This window comes from Crinia signifera, chromosome 3, assembly GCF_055691185.1.
Source record: "Crinia signifera chromosome 3, ASM5569118v1, whole genome shotgun sequence".
Taxonomy (NCBI): Eukaryota; Metazoa; Chordata; class Amphibia; order Anura; family Myobatrachidae; genus Crinia; species Crinia signifera.
The window spans coordinates 106,877,147-106,888,600 of record NC_139219.1 but is presented as its reverse complement, the minus strand read 5'-3'; the positions used below and the strand labels follow the sequence as shown (position 1 = coordinate 106,888,600).

At 41.0% G+C, this 11,454-nt stretch overlaps 1 protein-coding gene across 4 annotated transcripts in view; it reads right to left on the bottom strand.

The window, feature by feature from the left end:
• Positions 1 to 4,431: 4,431 nt before the first annotated feature.
• TRIM67 (tripartite motif containing 67) overlaps positions 4,432 to 11,454 on the bottom strand; it is a 77,220-nt gene continuing 70,197 nt past the window's right edge. For all 4 annotated transcript variants that reach the window (XM_083176354.1, XM_083176356.1, XM_083176355.1 and 1 more), the window contains exons 9-10: positions 8,785 to 8,947; positions 4,432 to 4,652 (exon numbers count right to left, since the gene is read on the bottom strand). In XM_083176354.1, the coding sequence (XP_083032480.1) occupies positions 4,590 to 4,652; positions 8,785 to 8,947 (226 nt within the window). In that variant the 3' untranslated portion in view covers positions 4,432 to 4,589. The remainder of the gene's footprint in view (positions 4,653 to 8,784; positions 8,948 to 11,454) is intronic.

Sequence of the window (11,454 nt, the reverse complement as noted above, 5' to 3'; positions counted from 1 at the left end):
GCACAGACCCCCCTGCCAGCTCCTGCTAGCTCCCCGCTGCACCCACAAGGAGGGGGAAGCTGGGGGAGTAACAATAGCACCCGCAGACCCCCGGTGCCTCCCCGCCATCCCGGGGGCTGCTGCGCTATAGTTACGCCACTGGGGCGAAACTGCCCACAGATAGGTGTGCCAAGCTTGTGGAATCATATTCAAAAAGATGATCCTGTAATTGCTGCCAAAGGTGCATCAACAAAGTATTGAGTAAAGGCTATGAATACTTATGTACTGTACATGTGATTTATTAGTTTTTTATTTTGAATCAATGTAAAAAATATCCCCCAATTTTTTTTTCTTGTTGTCATTATGGGGCATTTATGTAGAATTATAAGGTAAAGAATGAATTTATTTCAATTTGACAAAAGGCTGTAATATAACAAACTGTGAAAAAGGACTGTAAATATTTTCTGGATGCACTGTTTATGTATTATTCATACACAGTAGTTATCTACTGTACTGCTCTGCTATACCTACTGGTAAATCAGACAATGCAACAAACCACTGTGCAAACTGGATCTGCCTCTGGCACTGGGGATTCAAAAGTGTCACCTAACACCTACTGTATAGCTAAGAATACAAATTACAATGTGGACCTTTGGCAGTTGAGGCTCAAAATTTGGAATAAAGAGTTGAATCCTATCACTTCCGGTCCCGGGGTGCACGTGGCATGTACACGTGGCTGTGGAACACACACTTCCAGTTTCAGGTGACACGAAAAAGCTGGAAAAAACAGGTATTAAAATTCAGAATTTTGCCTATAAAAACCTTTTACTGGAAATGTGGTTCTTACACTTGAAAAAGGCCTTCCGTCTGAATCCCAGTTACCTGTGGAGGGGACCTTTTCTGCTGATAATCCACTTGTAACAGTGGGGCTTAACTGGGTGGTATGTGGCTGAAAAAGCCCATTCTGGACACCGAGATATCCCTATAAAGCACACACCAGCAGCTACTTATGGTATACTCATTTTTTGCACGTTAAGAAAAAAAACGGCAATCATTACATGTACCTACATATGGTATACCTTTTGTGGGGTGTGGTACAGGGTTCCAACAGTCATTAGCCCGACGTCGGGATCAAGACTGGCTGGACTCAGACAGCGTGGCGAGTGCAACAAAGCCCCTTGCGGGCTCGCTGCGCTCGCCATGCAGCGGGCACGGTGGCTCGCTACGCTCACCACCTATTCTATTCTCCCTCTATGGGGGTCGTGGACCCCCACGAGGGAGAGTAGCCGGTGGCCGTTGGGAACCCGTGTGCTGGTATTCCAACAGTCGCGATCCCAAAGTCCGGTAAATGACTGTCGGGACCCCATCCGACACCCCCTTTTGTCTACATTGTTTGCATTTTATATGCATACTGTATCTGAACTTTAAAGGAAATAACTGCAATTATTACATGCACTTTATTAATATATGGTATACCTCTTGTCTGCACCGTATGCACTTTCGACCTTATTCTGCTTCACATGCAACGTTGCAACAATTCGTTCACAACCACCCCCCTCACACACCAAGATCCCCCGCACGGCTGCGAATTGATGATTTGCATAATCATTCATTTGCAGCTTTGGGTGCGAGGGATAAATCATTTGATGGTCAGCGACCATCGAATGATTTCTCCATCGCTCGCAGATCAGAGACACCTCTATGGTGTCTCTGATCTGCAAGCGCCCTGTGCAGGAAGCAGGCAGGCAGCTGATATCTGCTGACATCAGCTGCCCGTCCCCTGCACCTGCGTCACCGGGTGATTACCATGGGAACTCCCAGAATTTTCATGGGAATTCCCATGGGCTATGCCCCCCCCCCGTGAGTGTGACGGCAAACATGTAGTTCACCATGCCCGCTTGCACCCTGCATCTGCACATGTGCGGAAATGCGCAGACCCAAAACATCGCCCCCCTCTGCGTGCAATCGCGCGGGGGACCGATCAAATTAGAATAACCCCCTTTGTATTTATGCATCTTGAAATTGATACCCCCAATAATTTTTTAACATTAATTAATTTTAATATTTTTATGTAATAAAAATCTTGTGTGCATTGTCAATTTAAGGGATTTTATTGTTGATAATCTGTATAACCACTATTATTGTGAAACTGTCTGTATAGTCATTATTCCGTTCAATGACATACATGAGAAGGTAGTGCTACATATATTCCATTCTATTCATACTTTTCCTCGTTTAGTCAATACAGGTCAAAGGTGTTACCCTGTTTATAGTGGAATACGTTGCTGCTATATTCAGATAGCTGGGCAGATTTTTACTCACTTATATACAGTATTTATTCTTACATTTTTGAAAGGAGAATGAGACCACTGGAACTACATTATACAATACTACTTACAGGCTAGAAACATCCCTTAAAGCGTGAATGCCTTATGTCTAACAGTATTACACTATATGTACTTTTAAGTTTAAAGAACTATAAACAAAACACAAACCTTTTTTTATTTTCACAGGTGTCACTTTCAATAGTATGTCACATAATTTATTCTACACATATAGCACTTATTTATTTTACTATATGAGAGTGCCAATTGCAAAAGATCCACATTGTACAGTATTTGGTAAATCAGACCACTTAAGGCTTGGCTGCTTAAAACCAAAGGTGTTTTGGAACTGAGCCATACATTGTAAACGGGGAAATGTAGCTAAAAAATTGCAGATATTTTTATTATATCTGTATTATAAACTGGAGAAATTACCCTAAATCAATAACAACCATTAAGGGATATTGTAGTTCTATTAACATGTTGAGGGATCCCAGTTCACCAGGGCCTATCCTAGTAACCTGGATGCCAGTGTCCCTTAGCCCTGATAACCAATGTTATTGATTATTAAACCCCTGATAAGCAGCCACCTGGACCTGCGATAACACATGGAATTGGGGACTTATTAACCCTGATTCCATGTGTTTTTGCCTGATCGCAGGTGCATTTTAGGCCAATAAAAACAGACACTAATTAGCGCTAATTAGACACTAAAATACCATGATAATGACCATTGGTTATTAATTGCAATATCTGACCGAAACGGCATCAGAGCTAATAGAATAGAATCCAATTATTGTATTATCCCTTGAGGTCAATGTTATTAACATTACATCTGAATGCAAGAAAATGTTCTGCCACTGGAAACAAAGCACAGGCTACAGCAAACAGAGTATGCTTATTTAAAAATTACAGTATAGCTGGCAGCAGGAATTAAATGTTAATAAGAAATGACCATCAACTTCTCAGTAAATTGTGAGTGAATCGGCTGGTATTTCCAACGTAACAGACTTGTAGATTAATTTACTGTAGCGATGGTAGACCTATGGTTTTAAGATGTTAAAACTTGGAAGCACTGAAAAATTCTGCCTGGCCACTGGTGTCATTCAGGGGGAAACAAGTCATCTACTTGCATGAAATAGCCTTCAACATAAATCTTCAGAGCACAGAAACATGGCTGATTAATGTGCGTTATGTAACGAACTTGAAGCCATCCACAGATTGAATGAAACAGAATAATAAAATACTGTATATATATTTACAGACCCTATATTCTTAGCACTTGGGGTTAAATAAAGACAGTCATAACAATTCACCCCACTCACTGCTTTGAATCGATCTTGAAAAGGTTGCAATAACCCTGTTAAGACTTACTTTGGTAAGTCACCCTGTAATTCCATGATGCCTGTAAGACAGTACAGCTCCTCCATATCCTGGAATCATTCCTTCTCTTTTAGGCAAAAGGTAAGACTGTAGTATAAGTACTCTCATAGAACAGTATAGCACCAAAGGCTGCATTTAGATATTCATATACAATACAGCAGCCTTTAAATACATAACATTGTATCACAAACTACACAAAACATATGGTATACCTAACAAATTCTGCTCATATATACACTTTTGAACTACTAACCACTATAATGGCTAAGAACATTGATCTCATAAGAGAACTTTCAAAGGGGGACTGAGCAAATATTCTTTGCCATTATTGCCAGGACTGGATCAAATCTTATATTATCTTATAAAAATGGCTGTAAAAAACCCAGAATATTAGAACAAAGCACTGTATGTTACAATTTGTCAATGGTAAACACATAAAAAAGCAATATAATTAGAGAGAAAGCTAGTGACATGGAACTAAAACTACAACATGTGATCCAGAGGCAGGAATAAGTGCCCCCGACTTGCACCTCACTTTCCACAGCTCACCCCCCATGACCAAGAACTCTGAACTTGCTTCCTCATTGGATACATACATTTGTTATTTTTTAGACTTCAAATGTAAAAACAGCACATACTTCACGTGCTCTCATCCTACTTCAGAGAGGGAATATTTGATTCACTGTATAATCCCTATTTTTTTTTTGCATTTGTCTAGATTTTATCTCACACTGGTTTTCTGTGCTTCCAAACAAAACAAAATTATATTTTCTGTTTTGAAGCATTCTAAGGCGAATACACTATATAAACATTGTGTGCATATGGGATCACTGATGACAAGGATATCATACACTTATAAAAGGGAAGCCTAGAAAAATCTAAACCAACTGAAATGGATCCGGTTCAGACTGGTGTCTTGCTCTGCCTGAGGATTGTTGGAACCTCCAGCCCCGTATGTAGAGTAACCTGTGGAGAAATAGAAGAATGAATAATTTTGGACTGACCAGAAACATCTGATTGCATGCACACAGAACAAATGGTATGTATTTAAATTGCTGATGGAAGGAATAATGATTGACAGAATCTCCGCAACTAAATGCCAATAGACAATATACTGATACATACACAACGCTGATAATTGAAACACCGACAACATCAAAATACTGACGAGTAAAACACTGACACAACCACAATGCCTAAATAATGACAAATATTGGCGAACACAGTTTTTCTTCAAAGACCGGCTTATTCATACTTTAACATCTCAGTGGGCATAGACGGAGATATAAAAGTGTGTAGAGCACAGCGAGGCACCGTGCCCAAAGCATGGCGAGCGCAGCGTGTGGACAAGGTACACGAATACGGTATCCATGTTGACATTATAACTGTGTCCATATTTTAACATGTTTGGTATTATGATCATGTGAATATATTGAATGTAGTCATTTCAACAGTCGGTAAGTGTCGGGATATTGACCATAGGTATTTACACCCTGTCGGTCTAACAGTGTCAATCAAGTAATTGTCAGTAATTCAGTTGTAGGTAAATCATGCTGATCCCGAACAAATACATTGGATATCATACACACCTACAACCTAGTTTAAGTTCTATCTAATAAAAAATAGTTTATATTCGTTAAAACTCAAAAATTCTGCATCAGAGGTAAATGATGGAGATATGGATAAAGGTGTTTAGATGACGTATATATCATTTTTATTCTCCCTTTCTCCAGATGAGCACAGATAGAGTTTAGAAAATGTTGAATTGATGGATTTGTATTAGTTTCCCAATACTGGACAGCATAGTAATTAATTACTAACATTTACTATTTTCAGGAACACCTACTGTATAAGTATCTGTTTGTGGTCATTATTTAGGTGCAGATTATTCAATTCTGGAGAGCAGATTGCTATAGTTACTTGGTTATATTCCTGGCAACTAGCTCTGGAAATATGTGTGAGACCACATACTTGCATAAGCTACCAAGGAAAAATGTTGCCAGCCCTAAACTGTACTAGAAAACATTTACTCCTATATGTGTGTGTGATCCCCTCTCTGTAGAATGGGTGCCCTTTAAAAATGTTGCTATGGGAACAATGCTAATGTGGACAAATGCAAGGTCATGCACCTTGGGAGACATAACCAGTGTGCTAGTTATAACCTAAAGGTGCCCACAGACGCATCAATTATCGAATGCATTTTGTACTTTTTAAGTACAAAACGCATCTTATGTACAATTATCGGGTGGTGTTTATGGGCTTGTGCGACGCGATGCGCGTTCCCGGGAGCCCGATATTGTATGTCTAAAAAAGTACGTGCTGCACGACTTTTAGACTACATCTGAAAATTAACAGTACAAACATGGGTTCATCACATCGCATCGCATGCATCCAAGTGCACATCGTATCGCAAGCTGGAAGAAAAATTGTATAGAACCATTGTACAGTCAAATACGCATAGCACAGTAAAATTGATGCGTCTGTGGGCACCTTAAGAGGGGATGAATTGGGTCATTCAGTACTCGAAAAGGATCTAGGAGTCCAAATAGACATAAACTGGGGTGTAGTGCTCAATGTAATATAGCAACAAAAAAGGCCAACAAAAATATCGCATGTATTAAAGGAGCATGGAAACTAGGGATTCAAAAGTAATTATGCCTCTGTACAAATCATTGGTTAGACCACACCTCGAATACGCAGTGCAGTTCTGGGCCCCGCACTATAAAAAGGACATCATAGAATTAGAAAAAATCCAAAGAAGAGCAACAAAGCTTATTAGGGGAATGGAGAATTTAAGCTACAAGGAAAGATTAAACAATTGGGGACTATTTACACTAGAGAAGAGACGTTTAAGGGGGGACATGCTCAACATGTATAAATATATTAGGGGCCCAATATAAGGAACTGTCAAACACCCTTTTTTCTACTAGAAAGGAATCTAGAACGCAAGGGGACGAGTTTAGATTAGAAGAAAAAAGATTTGGTTCATCTAGAAGAAACATTTTCTTTACAGTCAGAACAGTCAAACTTTGGAACTCTCTTCCTGAAGAAGTGGTGTCAGCAGACACTATAAATACGTTTAAAATAAGGTTGGATAAACATTTATTGGTTACAAACATCCATGGGTACGAATAAGTAACATAATCTGTCTTTAAAATATCAGAACATACTACACAACAAGGGAAAAACTATTATAAACATAGGTTGAACTAGATGGACGCAAGTCTTTATTCAGCCTCACCTAATATGTAACTATGTAACCACAAAGTTCCACATACGCCCCTGATAGAACCTTTCTCTAGATCAGTGATTGACAACAGGCAGTCTGTAGAACTTTGAGCTGCAAACCTCTTTTTTATTGAGGTCCAATATTTCATTGTTGCTTTGTTCCCTGTCATTACCAGAATTTATTCTGTAATTTCTGCACCATTGATTGATCTTTGCATGTCAAAATGGAACCTCCTCCGTGCTTAACTTTGGGCTGAATGCAAGCAGAAATGAATGACCTTGCACCTCTTGGACCCAAACCCCTCATTCTTCAATTTGTTAGGGAAAATAAACTTCCACTGACAAGTGGTCCATCTCCTTTGCATTTTAAACCACAATCGCCTCTTCTTTTTTATTAATACCTAAGCCAGTGGTTCCTTAACTGTGTACCGTGGCACCCAGGGGTGCCTTGGGGAACTTTTAGAGGGGTTCCCTGGATTAGTGGTCTATGCCCAAATCAAATTATCTATGACCAATGTACAGTAATAGGCAAATTGTGGACAAACAGAAGTGAATCCTGACCATTACCACATAACTGACCCTAAAGATGACCTATAAATACAATTCATTTAATTTAATATGTTTTTCTGATTTTCTCAAAGAGAAACTTTTAGCCTAGCGGTTCTGTAAACAAAAAAAAATTCTGATACACAGGATCCACCGCATGTTTCTAATGTCCACTGAACAATATTGTTAATGAAATCATTCAGTGTATATGTATTTGTCCAGGAGTATATGGCAGTTCAAGGGGAAATTGTTTGTGATATTGTTCATAAACAAGGCCAAACCTTGGACTAGTAAAACAGTGGATAGAATCAGTCATTTTAGGATTATTGAATGCAGGGAAGGTGAGTGTTAAACAAACTTTTTTAACCAAATGTTTCTAAAAACTTATATCCATGTCAATCGAAACTGTTTCTATAAGGGAGTGCTAAGATTTGGTGGTCTGCATTTTAAAGTTACCTCGAGACATGAGTGAAACCAGTCTGTAGAATAGGGGTGGGCAATAAGTGGGCCACTTAATGCCCACCCCTGCTGTAGATAGTAATCAAATAGCCAAAACCCATTTTTAGTCCTGTTATGCTTCATTTTTAAATGAAGCATGCATGTTCCATTGTCTCCAAAATCAAATGTATTACTATTTGTATTACTACATTGTAGTTAAGATAATTGAGACAGCAGAGGATGAGTCTGAAAAAAATGGGCATGGTCTGTGCTGAAAGGGGCATGTCTTGGCTATGAGCTACACCCTCATTTTCCCGCACTATGGTGGCATGGCCAGCGCTCTGTGAGCTGCTGACATGCCCCCAGTCCCTCTCTGCATAGATGCTTGCATTATATTAAGATGCCCCTATTTGTACTGGGCAGCCATTATAACTTTAAACATGATGTTTTTGATGAATAATTAAAGTTCCATTGTCTGCATTGAAAAAATCCTTCAAGTGTCAATGTTACTGAGTTACTGATTCAGATTTGTACGTAAACCTTATGGTTGAAGTACAAATGGCTAGTTGTCCGCGCATGCGCAAGACTCGTTCTTTGCATGTGGAGAAACAATACTGCAAGTAACCCGTTTGATGGGTTCAATGGGGGTGGCAACAAGCACTGTTCTTTAAAATGGGAGCATGTCATCCCTGTTTTGTAGTCGGACTGGGCCCATAGTCTGCACTGTTGGATGCTTCCCAGTAGCTGTGCAATTACATTGGAATCAGGATACTACCGCTGGCATTCTACTGTCTTTCCTGACAAAGTTACCATTGACCTAACTTATGTATCCTGAGGCACAATGGCACACAGTGTCGTTCAAGTTTTTACAAATTTCATGACTTACTTGTACATTTCGGTTGAGACTTATTGCTGGCATAAACACACCATCAATGTTCTCAAAGGCTACAGGTCCCTGCTGCTTCCCATTAATATGAAAAATGAGTATACGTTTGTTAAGATCCAGGAGTATGCCTACTGTGGTTCCCTTGCTCACACCTCCTTCTGTTCTATAAGATAAAACAAAGTTAATAAGGAACAAATAAGTACAAAGCCAGTAACCAAATTCCCAATTCAAAATAGTTACGTATATTAAATAGAAAATATACAGAAAATACTTATACTTTATGGTTCTAATGCAGCTGTAACTTGCAAACAAAGGTTAATTGCAGAAACCCTCAAGGATTGTAAAATTACATAATTCATATAATAATTTATGCATTTACATCACAAATTGTAGCTCCAAAACAGGATCAAGGTATTTGAAACTTGGATCTTTGCACAGTTCGGGAGGGGATGCAGTTAATATCCCGGCGGTCGGGATCCCGGCATTCAGAATCCCGACGCCGGAATCCCGACCGCCGAAATACCGACCGCCGAAATACCGACACATTCTCCCTCCGTGGGTGTCCACGACACCCCTGGAGGGAGAATAAATTAGTGTGCCGAGCGTAGCGAGGCACCGGGCCCGCTGCGTGGCGAGCGCAGCGAGCCCGCAAGGGGGGGGCGATCCACGTCCCCCCTTGTCGGCATTTCGGCTGTCGTGATTCCAGCGTCGGGATTCTGAACGCCGGGATCCCGACCGCCGGGATTCAGTACTGAATCCTTCGGGAGGTCTCCATTCTAGAATCCTGCAAAAATGCTCAAGATGTCAGTCACTGGGATTCCCCTCAACCAATCAGACTGAGTGCCACACCTGATTGGATGAAGCAGTCTCCACAGCCCAGGGGTGGTGGAGACAGCCTCAGGCATTAGCACTGGATGAGTTAAGCCAGGGGAAGGGACCACTCCCCTAAGGACCCTGCCCAGGGCTGACCAGCCTGGGTGTTAATGTTTCAGCTGGGGGACCTTGCGTCAAAAGTGTCCTCGGATGAGGCATTACACATCACGGGGCTGATTTCAAAATATGGGGGACCCCTATTCTTTTTGTTCCCTATATTTTTGGAACCAGGACTGATCCAAGAGCCTAGTGCTAGTGCTTGTTTCTAAAAACAGAGGGGTCCCCATCACTTCCCCCCCCCCCCCCCCCCGTATTTGGGAAACCAGGACCAGCTCAAAGACCCCAAAGCATTTTTTTTTTGTAAAGAAAAAACTTCCATTACTAAAAAAATTTAAATTGCAACTTTACAAAAAGAAAAATAACACACTCCCACATTTCCGGTACAAAAAAAAAGTGATTTCTGGTTTTGTCTAAAAATGCGCATCCTATTACATGTGCATTTTTCGGTTGTGACATGTGCAATTATTATAGCTGTCTTAAAAAAAACATTGCATCCTATTACATCTCTCCTCCTATGTTTTCTGCAGTACAAGGTAACATTGTCTGGGGATCATGGGTAATCACCAAATAAGTATTAAGTATCATTTGAAAGAGGAATATGCAGAAGACAAGCCCCACTCATCGCCTGAAGCAAAGGGGTTGATCACAACATTTTTTATTATATGTAGTACATATAATGACTGCAGATGTCACATTTACATAACTAAAATGCTTTTCATTCCATAATAAAATGTAGGTTTTTTTTAAATCTTAACTTACTCTGAAATAGGGAACTGTAAAGCAATCTGATGGGCATTTCTGCAGTCTCTAAAGTAATACATGCATACCTCCCAACTGTGGCTACCAGATAATTGCATACCTCCCAACTGTCCAGATTTTTGTGGGACAGTGTCGTTTTTTGGGACTGTCCCACTTCCCACATGGGGCTGGCAGTGTCCCGCGGTGAGGTGGGGGGTGGGCTTTTGGGAGTCCCCCATGCATAATGCTGCTTTGCTCAGCCAAGCAGTGGCGCTGGGGGCTTGGTCTGTTCCGTGGTCCCTGTTTTCCTAATTTTCTCAGCACTGCCTGAGCATCTCCTCCATGCACTGCTAGATGCTGTGTGAATAGGCATGACATCTATCGAGTGATCCCCTGCTGCTTTGCAGTGATCACTGTCTGTGCAGGACACTGCAGTCTGTGAGTGTGACAGCGGGACAGTGTCTAATTAGCGGGACTGTCCTGCTGTAATCAGAACAGTTGGGAGGTATGAATACCATGCATGTGATTTCTCAATGAAATTAACATTTCTCAATGAAATGAACTTGTCTCCCTATTCATCGCTGCAGGGGCTTGCTGCCCTGCGATTTTGAGCAGGGAACGGAAGGCATGCAGGGAGATGGAAATCTCCCTGTCTGCCCCAGAATGTGTGTGGGGAGGGGGCGGAGGAGAGCTCCCGGGGACACAGGCAGCACAAGCTGCCCCCCCTGGGAGGGCTTGCAGGGGCTCTGTGGAGGGAGCCGCTGCACTGGTCCCACTTGTGCATATGTAATGAGCGGGACCAGTGTGAAGTGAATATATAATGAGTGGCCCCCTGCTGGCGAATGTGTAAAAAAAAAAATTATTAAAAATGAAATATATATTGAAAAATAGCATGCCCCTTCACAGAAAAAAATTACTGATTTTTTTGCACCCCCAAAAAAATACCCTTTATTTTAAAAGATCACATTCCAGTTCACCTTAAGTTGTCGAATGCAAATG